General features: G+C 49.2%; 1 protein-coding gene across 5 annotated transcripts in view; it reads right to left on the bottom strand.

Annotated features, from left to right (window-relative positions):
• The window catches only part of RBPMS (RNA binding protein, mRNA processing factor), a 165,999-nt gene that overhangs the window by 15,711 nt on the left and 132,275 nt on the right, over window positions 1–18,013 (bottom strand). For 4 of the 5 annotated variants that reach the window (XM_057303576.1, XM_057303574.1, XM_044387504.3 and 1 more), the window contains one exon: window positions 5,660–5,790. In XM_057303576.1, the coding sequence (XP_057159559.1) occupies window positions 5,660–5,790 (131 nt within the window). Of the gene's footprint in view, window positions 1–2,743; window positions 2,976–5,659; window positions 5,791–18,013 lie in introns of those variants that run through there. The other variant, XM_026508371.4, reaches the window with a different exon arrangement.

The following is an 18,013-nucleotide window of genomic DNA, read 5'->3' as shown; positions in this document are numbered from 1 at the left end:
CTGGCCTGCCGTTTGGCTGCAGCCACAAGGACTCTGCCGCTGCCTCAGTGTCGTCAAGCATTTGAACAAGCACAGCCTCGTGGGTAGCTAGGCCCTAGGTTTCCTCCTCCTTGCTGAAAATTCACATGCTCCTTAAAAGGCTAACATTTAGGAAGTCCTTACTAGGTGCCAGGCTCTCTTGTTCTAAAGATTTTGTTTATTTATTTGAGAGAGAAAGCACGAGACGGGGGAGGGGCAGAGGCAGAGGCAGACTGACTCCCTGCTGAGCGGGGAGCCCGCCGTGAGGCTCGATCCTGGGACTACGGGATCACGACCTGAGCCGAAGACAGATGCTTCACTGAGCCACCCAGGCGCCCCCAGGCACTCTTGCTCTACAAGAGCGATGATGAGGCCCATTTTCCTGAAGCCCAGAGAGGTTAAGTAAGGAATGTGCGCAGTCGAGCTCACACAGCCCGTAAAGGCAGAGCCAGTGTCTGACCAGGTAGCTCCAGGGCCCGCACCTCCACCCCGTGCTACTGCCAGGCTCAGAAACAGCCCGAGGTGGTCTGAGAAAGGAGAGGGGGCTCTGTGCTCCCTTCTCAGTGGGAGACACACGCCCAGAACTCCCAGGAGCCCGGCGCTGTGAGCACAATGCCTGGTCGGCCTGCCCCAGCCTGGCGTCCTGTGGGAGTTAAGCCAGGGGCTCCTCGACCAGAAAGCTGAACAAAATCAGGAACTAGACAAGGCTAGCACATTCAGGAGACAGAGCACCCAGGGGCAGTGTCCCCTCACAGTCTGACCTTCACGGAGCTGTAGGTTGAAAGGAAAGGTACAGATCAGAGGATCAGTAAGTTTCATCGATGTCTAGAAGCAATTTAAAGCCTTGGGCTGATTAGCCCCCAAAGGCCAACCTCTGCAGTCCCTCAAAGCTATGCTCTCCCAGACGACCACAGGCCCTGGACTGCAGGGAGACAGTGGTCGTTGGAGAAAGCCAGGCCTCGAGGACCAGGTCTCAGGCGGTAAGAGCTGATGCCACCTGGGAGGCCCCAAAGCAAATGCCCTCAATCTCTGACTCTTCCCTTCCCTTTGGGAGGCTGGCCAGCCGCTGGGGTGCCGAAGCCCCTCCCACGGGCTTTGTTCCCGGCTCCCACTGCAGGACCAGCCGCCCTGACTGAAAACCCAAGGGGCCTCACTGTGCGAGTCCCGTGCGGTGCCTGGGTGGGATGCATCACGGCCGTGCTGCTGGGCCTCGGTGCTCACACCGGCCCTGCTCCCTGCCTCCCTCGGGACACTCCCTCACCCCCGGGCCGTGCGCTTCATATACACCCCGCGCCGAACCAGATCTCTTGTGTCTCATCTCAGTATTCTCCACAGGGCATAGTTAGTGACAGAGGAGACGCTTAATGAAATTTGTTTTTATAAAGAAGTTTCAAGATTCAGTTCACAGTTGCCTTTCGCTGAGTTAACGCCTGGATCTGGTGGGCGGGCGGGCAGCTCTGCCGGGAGCTCCGCACACTGTTCCTGGCCCTTCTCTCCCCCTGTGATCTCTCTTCCTTCCCTGTGTGCTTGGGTCAACTTTTCCCATGGTCCATTTTTATATTGATTTTGGGTTTAACCTTTACAATTTGTCCAGTGTGTCACAGGGCACCTCCCAAGGGACATGTCCCGGCCTGGGAAGTCTGCGTTAGGATTTTAGAACCTTCTGTGGACATGCAGGTGATGGGGTTCCAGCCCTGCGCCGTGGAGCAGCCTGGGAGGAAGATCTGCCGTGACTCAGGGTAAATGAGGCCCCTGAAGAAGAAACAGGTAACGGGGACTTGCTCTCTCAGTCCTACTTACCTGGACAAGCTTCTGGGGCAACAAGGTGGCTCTGGTCAAGGGTAAATGGTATTGTTTCTAGAATGTAACAAGAACAGTGCACTTTACTGGTTTTCTCTCTGGCCCATCAGCAACAAGACTAAAGGACTGGCACCAAGCAAAACTGAACGGGGACTGAAAAGGCCGAGCTGTGTGAGGATGACATGGCAGGAAGTGCTGTTTGTGCCTGAAAGCAGAACTCTCCTAAAAGCCACGGATGAAACCTGCCCTCCTGTTCACAGGGACTTTCAGAATATATTTAATAAATTTCAAACACCAATGACCTTGACAGTAGACAGGACGATCGTGTCTAAAAACGTTAATGATCTGCTCAGAGCTCAGCTGTGTGCTGCGCCAAGTTGTTCCTTCATCTCTACGAAGGACAGGGCAGTGCTGTAGCCGACGGAACAATTACCTTCTGCGATGACGCCTCGAAAACGGGATGTGGTGTCAAATAAGCGTCTTCAATTCAGAGATGGAGGCACGAGGCCACAGACGGAAGCTGGCACTGAACCAGAAGATCTTCAACGACCGTTCCTGCCCCTCGGGTTCTCCTCCCTCTGGATCAGGGTGGACAGACTGGAAAATACGTCTCTTTGCTTCAAAGAGGCTTCTGACAGCCAGACACACCGTCCCCGCTGAAGCAAGGTCTCCTGGTAGAGGCGACTCACAGATGCTAGAAAGAGAACCTTCCAACGTGCAGCTCTCGATGGTTCGGAAGCCCAAGAAGAGACCAGCAGCAGTGAGGCCTCGGCTCTGGGCCAGGTCTCCCCTGGATGCTCTGCGGCATTCTCCCATGTGGTGTGTGCTCCGTGTCACGGGCCCAATTCTCCCACAATCTCAGTCAGAGATAACCTCTTAGCTCCAAACTCGCATCACCATGAAAACAAAACGCTGCAGTCTACTTGAGATAATTTTTGCTCTGATTAAAATTTTTATTGAAATCTCTCAAACGTTACCAAGAAATTATTTTTGCAAAATGGGGGAAAAATAGCTAACAAGCAAATTCAACATGGGAGCTCCCTCTGCTGGTCTGCGGTAGGTTGGTATGTTACAAACACATTCCCAGAGACAAATCTAATTTGCTGGAGAAGTGGACAAAAGACAGGTGTGTTGGGCTTTGCCTCAGGAGAGAAACACTAGAAGAAAAAAAAAATCCAAGTCTCAAAACAGAGCACAACAATGCTAAGAAAAACAAAATAATATAAAAGCGTCTCCAAAGACATACAGTAAGATCTCCAAACAAAACCGGAATCATCCACTAAGGGGATGCTCCGTTTCAGTCTTCCCCACTGCTCTACCTCCAGTTAATAAAAATTCTCTCAGGCCCTTTGGGTGAAGGTTAAGTTCATTCCCTTGTCTTTGCCTCCAAGTCTCTTCTTACAGGCTTCTCATCTACTTAAAGAAGAAAGATCCAAGGAGTCAGTGGAGTGAGGCCTTTCCAAAATTCCAACAAAGAGTAAGTCTTTGGTGAGCCAGCACTGAGGCGTGGAAAGAGCAAGGCCTGGGAGTCAGGTGACCTGGCTCCAGTCATGGTAGAGCCACTCGCGACTTTCGAGAACTCTCCATCTTCTCCGGTCTGTCTCCTCAACTGTAAAATGGGCCAGACCTGCTGATCGGTAAAGTCTCTACCAGTTCATTCTATGATTCTCATCTTGGACAAAGAGATTTAGACAACCATATCTGTTCACGAGCCTTTAGGATACAGAACCCAAGCTTGCACTGGGAATGACTCCAAACAAGTTTTGGGGTTGAGCACAAGGATCTCACTGATTTCAGATGAAAGTTCCACCAACTCTAGGACCGATGTGGCAGAGCCAAGTGGACTCCAGGTTGGGAAAGTCTCGAGATCAAGGAAGAACTCACAGGGGAGGGTGCCACCATGGGCAATACATCCCACTAAGTCAAATGGCTGAGTCCATCTAATCTTGGCACTGTCTCTAACCTTTCTCACAATGGGCATGGGCTTTCTTAAGACTCTTCAGTTCCTTCTCCCACACATCCCCAGATATACTTTGGATTTCATCCATTATATGAAGCAAGGGCAAGTTACCCGAATGTTATTAAGGCCCCAAAGCCACTATTCCCAGTCCTTCCTGGCTACTGTCCATTCTTGCTTTTCCAGGGCAACGGTGAAAGGCTTTACTGCTGATTAACAGAGCCACTGATATTCAGAATACTCTGCACACTGGGCACCGTTCCACGGTATTAGGACCGTTTGCCTTCACTGTCAGGTAATCTACACTTCGGCAGTCTAGGAAGAGGAGCGAAGACACATCCACAGATGGTGGGGGCGGGCCCACAGACAGAGGGGGCCATCATCTACACAGTTATCCCCAAGGCCACTGCGAACGTTTCGATGACTCAGCAGAAGATAGCCACAGGTTTATGTTTTTCTCTCTTCTCCCTCCCCTGCCCCCTGCGAGGAGACGGAGCGCTGACGCGGACCGAGGTGGAAGCAGCAGCAAGGGGAGGGAAAGCAGAAAGCACAGCTGATCTGGACACCGGGCCACCGGGCTGTGAATCCTGGGGCTGCTATAAGTCATGTTCCGTGCCAGCTGCCCTCACCACCACCGTCTACTTTTCCCTTACTACCGGTACGACTTTCTACCTCCTTCTGCCAACACTGAGGGTCCTCACGTCGGGGGCCTAGTCTGCCTGCGCGGTGCCTGGGAGGCTGGGCTGTGCGTGCACGGAGCACGGACAGCTCGGCTGAGACGCAAGGGACGCGTATGCAGCCAGCTCCACGCCTGACCCCCTGGCCCACGAGGATGTCAGCTAGGGGGCTGCGTGTCCGTGCTTTATACAACACAGGGAGTGCTGTACCCCATGGAAGGGTTTTCAGTCAGAAGGAAGAGCTTCCCAGGAAGCTGTGTGTCCCATCCAGCCTTGTAAATAAACACTAAGCAAAACAAAAACCCCACCTGTCTGTCCAGGCCAACGGTTCTTCAGAAACCAGGCTTTCCCGCTTTTTACAGGATTTACACGTGCGGTAAAATGAATGCATCTATATTCTGTCCTATTTGCTGTCCATCATCCCTCTGAACCCTAACACGCATCACTACTGCTTGCACTAAGAGCGAAAGAAAGAGCAACATTTTTTTTTTAAGGGGAGAGGAAGGGTTGGTACGTAGGTAGTAATCTTTGTGAAGAAACAAGGGCGTTTGTGAAACTCAGCCTACTTTTAACTAAGAAGGGAAGTGGGTCCAAACAGAGACCTTCACCTTGACCTGTAATGACGTTCTCCACACTACACCGTACCTCCTTTTCTAAAGATGGAAAAAAGGAACGCTTCATCCTTCCTGTGACATCTGTAAGCTAGCAGCACACGGTCTTCCTGGAAGCTTCCCACTTTCCCCCTTTGGCCACTAGCTCTTCCAGAACACGGGAGCAGAAATCTCTCCACACACAGGTACACACGCAGACATGGAACTCCGGCAACCAGCGCACGCCTCCCTCAGCAGCCCTTCCGCACGACCAGGCACGCGCGACTCTGTTCTAGGAACACCCTCGGGCTGGCTGGGGGCTGGGGGGGCGGGTAACCTGCGCCCCGTCTGTCTCTCGTGTGTGATATGAGGGTGAGATCATTAGGGAAGAGAGAGGTGTCATTTGGGGCAAACATCAGGCAGTGGGTGATATCATGGCTGTCAGACGGTCCTCAAGTCCCGGAGGAGTGTCAGCTGGATTTAGAGGGGATCATTAATCTCCCGGAGGTGGGTCTGTTAGCCGGACAGGTGTTAGTTGTACGGTGTGCTCTGGGGAACCAGGTTGGAAAGGACCGGTGGTGGAGTGAGTGAAGTCGTGGCCGATGGGGGTCAATTACCTGGGCATGCAGTGAAGCGGGATAGGTGAAAGCAGGAGGAGGAAGAGCAGGCGCTAACTCCGCTGGGTACAGAGGGTACGGGGCCCACACTTCAGGGCTACTGGGGTAAAGTGCAGGCACTGTGAGCTCATCTGCAAGAAAAGAATAAGGGAAGAGTTAGTGGTTACCAAACAGCTGCTTTCCAATCAGAAACAAAACACCAAATCACCCCGAGCCCCCGTCCATGGCAGAAGTCAAATTACTCTCATGCTTTCAATAACCTGTTGGTTTTGGGTCCCCAAACTCTAAGCGAGGGAATGGTAAATACAAAGTGAAAAAAACCAACAGGCATCTGCTGCCTGTCTGCCCTGCTGGGATCCCAGGCCTGGGCTCTGCCCCGGACACTCTGATGTCTTTCCAACTATAGCTGGGGGAACACAAGAACAGTGGGGATTTCCTGCACAAAACCGCACACGTGGCCCTCTGAGGAAAAGAGGAAGAGAACCGGTAGGAGATATCCCATGAAAACCCACTGCAGAGCCTTTGGGAGAACGATGGTTACTGGCAGGGCCATGACAGACCAGAAGCGTAGGACTTCTCTGTTTATCAGTGTCATTACTGCTGACGAATACACCATCATCCCCGAGCACTTCCCAGTTAGCCCTCCGACGCCTTCAGAAGTGAAAAAGCCTGGAGTATCCAGATTCAAGTTAAACCCCACGAAGATGCAAATGAGGACATTCACAGTTGCTGCTTACACGGACTGTATTTTCTAGGCGAAAAAAAGGGAGTCATGTTGCCAACTGACTGGTCTGAATCCGATTCCATTCAGGTCAAGCTGCAGTTTGCCAGACTGAAGGGCAAGTGCCCGGGGCTCAGAATGTATCAGGAAGCAATCCATTAAAGTAACAGCAAACACATGAGGGAGCGTCTCAGCAAAGAAAAAAAAGAACACCAGTCGATAGTTATGAATCTGGACTCTGTGAAGCAGCGATCTCAGTGTGTGCTTTTATCACCTGTCAAAATCTGAAATCAAGTAGGCCAAGGATGTTACCCAGGACTGCCGGAGGAGTCAGGAAAACGAGACTGTCATAAAGCCATTAGTGACTCTGCCATTCAGGACTTTCCAGAAGTCTAGAGTGCACGTGACCCAAGGTTGAAAGAGTCATTTCACTCCTTCCCACACGTAAGAAGCCACCCCAGGCCTGCTCATTCTGGATCTCTCTTGTCTTCCCCAGTCTCCCCCCACCCCCAAACTGTGGCTCTGGGCAGGGTCTTCAGTATGGGAACGGGGCTAGAAACAGACAACTTTCCTGAGTGTGATGTGGGGACTGCTCTATGGAGCAACCGGAAAGCAGCTGAGCCTATGGGTGCAGGCGGACCTGGTGAGGTTTTCCACAGCCAGGCAGCACAGCAAGAACTCCTGAAAAGGTGATGGGGAGTCCAGAGCTGACGAGGACCAGCCATTCAGAGGGCAGCATGGGGATCCCAACAATGTGGAGTGCTACACTGTGGCTGCCCAGACTCCCGGACTCCCTCTCTCAACAAGGCAGTTAAAATGTCCTCTTCACACTTGGTGAGGGGAGTGCAGACTGCGTGTAGATTAGGCTGGAGAGCCAGACCCGAAGTGTGGGCTCATAGTTATTATTCGAATGGGAACGCAGAGGCATCCTAAGCTTTCTTCAAATGATCAGGTCTACACCACCTATTTCTAGTTCTAGGATGTGTGGGTGTCTGTAGTTTTTGTCAGAAAATTCCTTATGGAGGGGTTGGGAGAATGCTTCACAGACCCCTGTGTTTCCGGTCATGACAAGACCATATGATTTCCATTAGAGCAACTCTTGTGGGAGCCCCGCTCGTGGAAACTAACTGCTGCCAGAACCCAGGCCTCGGATCTTAAACAAACAACCATTCTCAGGAATGGCAAGCTATTATTGTTGTTGTTGGTACTGTTATTTCAGCTACCATGCTATTTTAAGACATTCTGAGTCTTTTTGAAAAAAAGTCAACAGAGTCTCAGGACCTAGCACACAAATGTCTTAGCCCGTGCCTGCTCAGCCCTACTGTGGCGGCCGATGACGCTAACCGCCATCAGAAAGGATATGCAGGGCCTGCAGCCTGATGGCAGCACTTCCTCATCCTGTGGCCTCACAGGAACTGGCCAAGCTGGGGGTGCTCTAATCTAATCACTTTCCTTTAGAAAGTTTTAAAAATGAAATGAGATGTCATTTTAAGATTCCATTTTTTTTTTAAAAGGATATATATATATTTTAAGATTTTATTTATTTATTTGACAGAGATAGAGACAGCCAGTGAGAGAGGGAACACAAGCAGGGGGAGTGGGAGAGAAAGAAGCAGGCTCATAGCGGAGGAGCCTGATGTGGGGCTCGATCCCATAACGCCGGGATCACGCCCTGAGCCAAAGGCAGACGCTTAACCGCTGTGCCACCCAGGCGCCCCTCATTTTAAGATTCCTGATCCTAAAGAGAGAAATAATGGAGATGGGTGGAGTCAGGATTTCAATCTCATCCTTGATAGATGGGATTTATGATTTCCAGACATTTCCACATTTTTATCCTAAAGCATTACTTCCCATTGGGTCTAGATACACGCTCAGAGACTATTCACTAACATTTGCCTAAAACCTAGCCCAGCAGGATGGGGCAGCATTGGCTTCCAAATCTCCCACACCCAAAGCTGCTGAGTAATAATAAAGTCAGGTAAGTGAAGTGGAAGCCTGAGAGAGATCGGAGTGAACTTACATTTGATCACGTCTTTCATATCTCTCCCTTCTCCCCTTGAGAAGGAATCTGGAGTTAGCATAAATATCAAGAGACACGCAGCACAGAATGGGCTGGTCAGGAGGAGGATGAGGAAGAGGAGCCCAAAATGTGCCAGTGGAGATGTCCTGAGCTGGAGAGTACTGGGGGAGAGGAGAAAGTGAGGAGGATTTCTCACAACCAAGTTTCCAAGGGTTGGTTAGTGAGAGCCCAGGAAGGGAGGATCCAGGTCTTAACCAAGTCTGGGCCCCTGGGGCCAGCTCTGAGACTAGCATTTAGTGTGTAATACTGTTTGTTGGACTGAATAGTACCCGGTGGAAAATTCTAAAAGCTGTTTAACGATACACCACTGTTTTATTAAAGGAGATTAGGAAATATCCATAGGAACTAGATCTAAAATTTCCCAATCCGTTCAGTATTTGTCACACAAAAACAAAAATGAAACAAAAAACTAGCAAAAGAGCAAAAGGAGGCTCAAACCAGAACAAATGCTACAGAACGATGGTTTTCAAAGTTCAAAATAAAAGCAGTGGAACCCTTTCTTCAAACTAATTTTTCCCAGAATACCTTTCTATTTTTTAAAAAAGATTTTGTGTTTATTTGAGAGAGAGAGAGGGAGCACACACAAGCAGGGTTAGGGAGAGAAGGCGGCTCCCTGCTGAGCAGGGAGCTCGATGTGGGGCTCGATCCCAGGACTCCGGGACCATGACCTATGCTGAAAGCAGATGCTTAACTGACTGAGGCACCCAGGTGCCCCCAGAATCCCTTTCAAAATAAAAGTGTAGCAAATTTTGGTTGACTTGGTGGGGGGGGTGGGGGGGGAGCTGGAGGACCTCAATCCCCATGACAGTTCCCAAGGTCCGCTAGGGTTCCAGAGAACAGTGTGAAAACTGTTCTCAGAGCTGTGCTCACCAGGGACCAGTTCCGAAAGTAAGCTCCTCTTCCGAGTCTCTGAAGACTGAACTCATTCCTACAGCTCGTGGAAACCCACCTCAGAGAGGGCAGGCGGGCCATGAGCAGCTGCAGCCCGGGGGGGAAACAGAACGCCGCGACCACTGGGACGGAAGCCAACAGGCTCTCCCGACACGGGCTCCAGCGCCCCAAGTACCTGGGAGCGCTGCGGGAGCCAGTCCTCCAGCGCGGGTTCGGGGCCTCACCAAGTGCGGGCAAATCTGAGCCAGCAGTGTGACAGGTGAAATGAAAGGAAGAAAGGAGAACAAACGGAGTCAAGCTATGGACTCGGTCCTCCGCGCTCGCAGGCCCTATCTTCCCTGTACGCCAGCACCCGCAGGGCACGCAGGGCACGGAGGGCCCGAGGGCGGTCCCCGCAGCAGCAGCGCCTGCGGTCCTCAGCTCCACGGCACACCTGCCGCATCAGAACTCGGCCCTCCCGGTGGACCTGACGGACGCCTGAGTTTGCGAACCACTGCTTGAAGCTGTCTTGTCTCTCTCGCTGCATCATTAGATGCTTGGGCGGAGGGCTCCGTGTTTTGCTGTCGGAGAGCTTACAGCACGGTCCTGCTCTCCAGCAGTCTGCTCCATCAACGACGGGACACGTGCGGAGAAAATGCAACTGAAAGCCACGATTCCGGACTTGTTTCGGGAGAGAAACTGGAGGGTCAGAGCAGTACGGGCACAATGGGGAGCGCCGGGCCAGGGAAGGGTCACGCCTGTGGTTGGGCAGCCCTCACAGACACCCCCGTGTCACCAGGAGGCTGAGGACCCTCTGAGAAGCCACGCGCTCTCCTTTGACAGAAGAGGGTAGTGACCCGAATGAGCTCTGACCCGCGCATACTCTCCCTGGTTGCCAACATGGTCTCGAGAACATTCCAACAGCTGAAGAGACAGGTTCTCACAGCACAAGCCCTTTGCACAGACGACCCGGCTGCAGGAGCAGGCGGCAGCAGGCGGGCAGCATGGCTCAGGTGGGTTTCACCTTCCTCAGTCTGCCTTTCCTGCTAAAAACTTCACAGGATGGGAAGGCTGAAGAAAGAGGAAGTTTGCTGCCGTGGGCCCATTAGGATGACTAGCGTCCAGGGAGGGGGTGAGACTCCCCTGACAAGAGAGGCTCCGGACCACCCAGTGAGCCAGGAGGCCAGAGCTTTTTGTCTAGGCCTAATCCGACCTCCTGAGAGGGTGGGCCAGGCCTTTCCCACTGTCCCAGATCTCCCTACATCCTTTCTCCTTTAGCACCTCTGAGGATAGTGTTTTCGAGGGCTCCCGATATACATCTGAATGGGCCTTTTTCTTAGCATAAGAATATGCAACCAGAAGAGCTCAAACTGAATTCTGACAAACAAGGACTAGAAACTTCCCCAACTCCACCTTTCAAGCCCTTTGAAAAGAAAAAACTGCAGTGCCTGATGAAGGTTTAAACCGAAAGGGCTCATGAAGATCAGCTCGTCTATCTTTTCTTTGGGGGAGGAAACAAACCTGCAGAAAGGTGAAGCTTCCAGTCTAAAAATCACACCGAAACAACAGAGAAAGATAAAGGACTCTCAGAAACGAAAGCAAGAGAATCTTTCACGGATAACCTGAGTACAGGTGAGAACACAAGTTCCAAGAACTTTTACGTCAGTATTTACTTTGCCTCTTGGATATTTTTATTTGGAAACATTCCACAGCAATCTCGTACTCAATGTGTCAGAAACTAAACACAGTCTCTCCAACTGCCTGTCCTCTTTGGGCCCAGATTTCAAAGATGCCACTCAGTTGCCCAAGCCACGGTAACCTGGTAGTCCTTCACCAAGGTCCCACTGAATCCGTCCCGTCATCCGCTGTGATCGTAATTACCACTGCCGGGCTCCTGAAAAGCCTCCTTATCGTCCTCCTGGTGGTCACGCTGCAGCCAGGACAACTTATAAAATACGCAATTCTGCAATGTCACTCTCCTGCTTAAAACCCTTCTATGATTTCTCCTTGCTGTCAGGACAGCGTCAACTCTGGCTGTCGTGGGCCCAGAAGGCCGCCCATGATCCTGCCCTCGCCTACCTTTACAGACCTGCCTCTCACCTGGCTCCCCATCATGGGCCAGGACCAGCCCTTTCCATTGTGTGACCATGCCTGGTTCTTTCCCACTTCCAGGCTGCTCACTTGCTCCCTCTGCCAGGGGCTAAACCCGTCCTCATTCTTAAAAGGACTCCACTTAGATGTCCTTGGGCGGAGGGGGGCGGGGAGCACCTTCTCTTTGTCCTGCTGCGTCTTCTATCTCCAGGCCAGGCCACAGCACTTACCTCCAAAACCCCAAGTTCTCACTCTTTGCTCAGCCAGTGCCTAGCACAGAGTATCAGAAAGTACCAACAATTCAACCATTTGCTCTATACTTGATAAAACCAAGGGAGAAAGAAAAATGTAACTTCTATCTTGCCCTTTGGAGGGGGAAATGTTCAAATTGTAGGTTAATTCAATTCTATGTGGGAGAGAAATATACGCAGAAAGAGGAAAGACATGAGAGCATGTAAATGTGACTTCCTAAATAAGATTACATTTCAACCCGGTCTTAATAACACATTAGATTTGCATACATGTTTATACACAGCTAAGAGCATCCATTATCATCCTAGACACCCATCAAAAGCTCTGGAGAAAAGAGCAGGAATGGGTGGTCTCATTTTAACAATGAGAAAAAAACCTACCCAAGGTCTTGTAGTTAACTGGTCTGCACTGGGACAGAACCCTGGTCTGTTGTCTCATGGCTCAGGGTCCCTTCCACATACCATTCTGCCCCCCACCCCCCACTACTGGTGGTGGTGACAGGCCCTACAGTGCAGGTGGTCTTCGTCTCTAGTTTTCAGCATACTACTCAATTTACTAGAATACACGGACAGAGTCCTTCAGGAGAGCTTTTGCCTGACAGATGAAGAATTTGACCAGAAAAAACAAAAGGCCCAAATATAATGAAAAATTCTATTTTTAATTAAACAAAATCAATTTTGAAGCAGTAAAAATAAATCAAAGACTCTGTTAAACAGCCAACTCGCACTCACGCATACCTCACAAGTAGTCGGGCCATGTCTGTCAAGTAAACCCTCAAAAATCAGTCTTAAGAAGCTGATTCTTTCAGGGACTATCCTATCCGGACATTCTCTTCTCGTGTGAGGGCTGAGAAAGCAGCCCATGCCAGCTTCCGTGGTCCAGCATACTGACTAGCTCTGGCACTGGGTGGAATAGTGTCCTCCCCAAATTCCCATTTACCGGGAACCTTTTTTGAAAACAGAAATTTTGCAGGTGTCATTATTTAAAGATCTTGAGATGAAATGATCCTGGGTTTCAGGAGGGCACTAAATCCAATGACTGATGTCCTTACGAGAGTAGAGGACACAGAAAAGAAGGTGATGCGAAGATGGAGACAGACTGGGATGACGTGTCTACAAGCCAAGGAATGCCAAGGATGGCCAGAAGCCACCCGTGTTAGGAGACGCACGAGATGGTTTCTCCCTTGGAGCCTGCAGAAGGAAGTGGCACTGCTGACACTTGACTTTGGACTTCTGTCCTCCTGAACTGCAAGAGAGTATGTGTTCGGCCACTCAATGGTGGTAATTTATTGTAGTGGCCCTAGGAAATGACAGGTCCCAGAGAAGGTCACACACTTTCACTGGCTCCCCAAGAAGAGAAGTGTGAGGGAAGAATCCAAAGATTTGGTGAAAAGCTCAAAGGATGTCTTCAGCACCACCCAGCACACATCACAAATGCAATTTTTGTGTTCTGCACATGGAGCTAATTGTACTAAATTTAGAGACACCAAGAGAAATCAAGTCTGTGCTCAGCTCTCTTCCACTTCTACCCACTCTTTATGACGGCCCTTGGCCACTTCCATAGTTCCAACTATGAATTCTCTTTAGGGTAACTCACTCATCTACAGCTTTGATTTCCACTCCAATGTAGACATTCCCAACTCGTCAACTCAACCCGGCCACAAGTGAGCTCACCGTCACTCACAACCAATTCCTCTTCTCATCTCCCCACATTTTCCTTTATCCCATTTATTCAGGTTCAAAGGCTCCATTTCCCAAACAACTGCTAAATCCTAACCACAGTAAAGATGACAAAGATACCGACAACAATGACAGTAAGAGTAGTAACAGTAGCAACCAGTGTTTACCGAGCACATAAAATGTGTCACACGCTGTGCCGGTGGCTCCTTGTGGGAAGTATGAACACTTTCCTGCCACACGGTGAGGAAGCAGAGGCACACAGAGGTTATTAAAGAATCAGCACATGACTCACAGCAAGTGGTAGGACCAGGTTGTGAATCCGTCATCTCCTCCAGGATCCAACCCTTCGCGGCCCTGCCTCCCCATACTGATTACGTTTCCTCTAGGCCTTTCGCACTAGCTTTTCCTTTCCACTCCTGCTTCTGCCAGCCAACTGCAGGTTCTAGTCACCTAGACTGATTTAACAGCCTCTTGATTTTTAAACTGGCTTCCTAACTTCCACGGTCTCTCCACTCCATTTTTTCTCTCATAATACATATTCCTGGAGCAACTCTTCAAACCTGCAGGAAGGCCTTCCCAGACCCACAAAGGAAGTATGCCAAGGAAATTCCAAAACCAGGCTGGTCTTGATTCAACTGGCCCAGAGTCACTTCCCCTCCAGTTAGTGATGTTTTGCCATGCCTCTGAGCAGTCACTGCTCTTAACAGTCCCGTTCTTCCCTTACTGTCCAGCTGTTCCAGGCCAACACAATCCGTGGTTTTAAAAGGATCTGATTCCTGATCTGAGAGTTGAAGGGAACCCAGAGTTCCTCTGGGGACCTGATTCAAGTCACTGGTTATGTGTTCCTGCGCTCCTCACCACCGGACACGTTCGTTTCTTTGCCATCTTGAGACTGGCAACTGCAGGGCTGAGGGTTCCCCAGCCCTTTCCCAGTCACCTCCCTTCCCAGACACAGGCAACTGAACTTGGAGGGTATTCTGCCAGCTTCTCTGAGACCTTGAGATTTCTTAACAACTGTAATCAAATCTAGATATTAACAATACAAAAATATTCGCCCAGCTCCACCCTGCTAGAGACCTGGCTAAGCTTCCCGAGGCTGGACTACTGCTCAGTTGTACTCACAAGTGAGTCTTTTCGGGGTCTGACACGAAGGAGACACTCAATAAATACTTCCGGAATGAATATGCCCCATATTCATTCATACCCAGCCCCCCTCGTTTTCTGTTCTAGAACTGTATGGTCAGTTAAAGTGAGTCTTCTGCCTCTCTTGTTGCCCAAACGACCTTTTCCATCTGTGGTAGAGAATTTAAACTGTAAAGGGATTTCAGTATTGTACGTACGAGCTGTAGTGTGGCCAGCCTACGGGGCTATTCGCATATCAAACGGTAATAAGGATGTCTATACACCACATACTTTGGGCCAAACACTTCAGACTTTAACCTATTTATTCTCCACAACATCCTTCTGAGGTAGGTACCGCTAGTATCATCTCCCTGTCATGAATGGAGGATGTTAAGGGCTTGGAGAGATTAAGTGACAGGCCCAAGGCCACGCAGCCGGAAGCGAAGCCATGATTTCAATACAGACAATGTGGCTCCAGAGCGCATGCACTTACCCGCCAAGTCATGAGGGTGATTTTGCCTAGCCAAGCACCTTCCCCCAAAATCAGGCCTAACTTCTTAACCCAGTTAGAAAAGATGATCACTACCTTCAAAAACAAAAAAGAAAATACTACTTCAGGGTGGATGAAAAACATAAGATGTTATTTTGAAAACATGACAATTCTGATCTGCTTTTCTGGGCCATGACGATATTTAAACTTAAATTTATAGTAAGAAAAGCATCCCCATGACTTGATTTTCGCGTTTTACAAAAACTAGTTAAGAGACGTACTATGTGCATATGAACACTGAGTAAAAGAGAAAGGAGGCACAAGAAACCATAGGTTTGGATCTCAGAGAAGACAGATGAAAAATGTCAACAATCCGTGCTGTGCTGAGAGTCCTGGACGCAGTAGAAAGAAAGGAAAAGAAGCTTCTTCCTTCGTCTAAATAACACTTAGCCTTTTCCTAAAACTTCCAGTTGCCACTCACCTTTTTTTTGGTGAGGGAGGAAAGCTAAAAAGGGGGAGGTATGTTCAAGAACACGGGGAGGCACAGGTGTCTTTTTAATGAAACTACTACTTGAATAGATCTCTATTTAGTCTATAAAAATGGATCATCTACAAAGCTATTTTATTCAACTATAAGCTCCTTGAGCGCAGGGCCTGTGTCTGTTTTGCTCACCACTGTATCCTGCCTGTGTGCTACAGAGCAGACATTTGTCATTTTTAATAAGTGCTGTGTTAGGCATAAATCTTTCAGTACATCTTTTTTTTTCCTTTGAGATAAATTCTAGGAGTAGAAAAACGATGTCTAAGGTGATGAGCATTTTTTAAAAAATATTTATTTATTTGAGAAAGACAGTGGGCATGCCTGAGAGAGCCAGGGGGGGTGGGGGGCAGAGAGAGAGAGAATCTCCAGCAGACTCCCCGCTGAGCACAAAGCCCAGAGCGGGGCTTGATCCCATGACCGTGAGATCATGACCTGAGCCAAGATCCAGAGCTGGACCTCAACCAACTGAGCCACCCATGTGCCCCTAATGTGATGAGCATTTTTAAGGACCTCGACATATCTTACTGTGTTGAACCGTTTCCATATTACATTCCCAATAGAAACAGATACATTTGTACCAACTTTTAAATATGACAACATTGGGAATCATCATTAAACACAAAACTAAACAAAAAGAATTTTATAAGCAAAATCTCTCTTCATTATTTTAATGTATGTTCCTTTCGTAGTTAACAAAGCTGAAGGGATTCTCAGCCGGAACAGGTACTGCCTAGAGAGGTCTTCATTAAGGCATGATGCTCTCTTGAAAACCCAGGATGGACCAAATAGCCTTCTGACAACTCCCTTAACAGTACGTGTACCTTGATCACTGCACCTATCACTCATAATGAAAATGATCTCTTTCTGTTCATTTCCCAAACTGTAATCTCCTACTCCCAGAACCTGGGTTTAGCACACAAAAGACAGTCACTGAAAGTTTGTTCAATTTAACTGATATTACCAAGTGGCTGCAACTTCTTCCACTATCAAAACTGAGAAACATATAATCAAGCCAATGATTTCTAGTTTAGCACCTTTTCTTGACTTTTAAGGAAACGCCAGTCTAAATCTGTACAGGCTCCAGTCTGGATAAAAAGACAGAAACTTCAGTAACTTGCCACAGCTATCGGTTTTAAAGAGATTGCAATGGACTTAGGGAACCGAGGAGTCAGAACCTCAGAACATACCCCGGAGTACAAATAACAAATCCAGACACACAGAAGCGCAGGGGCCTATGGGCTGTGTGAGGAATTCCTGAAGGCAGTGTGTGTCTGAACTGAGCTCTTGCTCTATGAGCTTAGCAACTCTCCCCGTTTTGGTTCCCCCCATCTATGTTCCCTGGCTGCCCTCAGCTTCATGCACAGGGAATGGCGAGAATATTCACAAGCCATTGGTAGAACATCAGATACTGGCTGCGGAGCCTGCACAGATGAGGTGGGTGGGCCACATGGACAAAACCTGTCACCCCTGCTTCCCACCTCCTTGGGTTTCTCATGTCAGTTCAACCTGGTCTACAGTCTGTTCCTGAAAGAATTCTGAGGTAAACAGGAGGGGCTAGGTCAAAAAGTTCTATGCATACATTATACAAACCAAGAAAATATATCTACCTTTATGGAAATAACAACAACAGCAACAAAAAAATAGGCATAACTTTCCATATCCCAAGAGGCCTTTCCAATCACCAAAAAGAAAGCCCACAGATTAAAAGGTGTCAGTCCTACAAAGATGACAGAACCCTAGTGCAGTAAAATGCCACTGTCTCTAGAGATGAACAGTTGAAAAATCTTACTGTTCTTCCTAGCTTTTCAGGTGGTACTGTCATGCGGACGCCTAGAAATTCAAACTAAAATTGCAACTATAAAATCGAACAAATCAATTAACACAGAGGAGCTGTGTATGCCCTTCATCATCTTCCTGACTCGAGGGGTGTGGGTGCTTTGCCACAGTAACCACCACCATCCTCCTGGCCATCAGTGCACTGAGCACGAGGCACCCAGAGAATGCACCACGGCCACAACCGGGCTCCATCAAAGCCAGGAGGAGTACGGTAGACGACCTGCATGTGTCCCGAGCACGGACGTGCTTTCCCCAACGAGTCCTGCCCCAGCCTCTAAATGGTACTTGGGGAAGACACAAAATAATGAGGACTCTATCCCTCATGGTGTTGCAGTGATCAGATCATTATTTGAAACAGTATTTTATCATCATCATCCTAAGGAAAGTCGTCTTTAGTCTGTCAGATGCCTCAGCACCACAATGCTGCCGGCTATGGCGGAGGCTGCGAAGCGCTGCTCTGTGCTGAGGGGTTTTAAACGTCTCTTTCAGGGAGCCTAAAAACCCAACACTTAAATATGGAAAGTCTCACACGGCCAATCAATGTGAATAAGAAAACCCTATAGGAACAAAGCCGTCAGTAGACCTGGAACTTCTGTCCACAGATGACAAGGTTACTACTAGCACACAGAAAACTCAGGAACTTGTCCTTTTCCATCTTCTCCGGACTCCCCC

This window comes from Ursus arctos, unplaced genomic scaffold (assembly GCF_023065955.2).
Source record: "Ursus arctos isolate Adak ecotype North America unplaced genomic scaffold, UrsArc2.0 scaffold_27, whole genome shotgun sequence".
Taxonomy (NCBI): domain Eukaryota; kingdom Metazoa; phylum Chordata; class Mammalia; order Carnivora; family Ursidae; genus Ursus; species Ursus arctos.
Note: the sequence above shows the minus strand (reverse complement) of the source record. Positions and strands in the feature narration are given on the sequence as shown.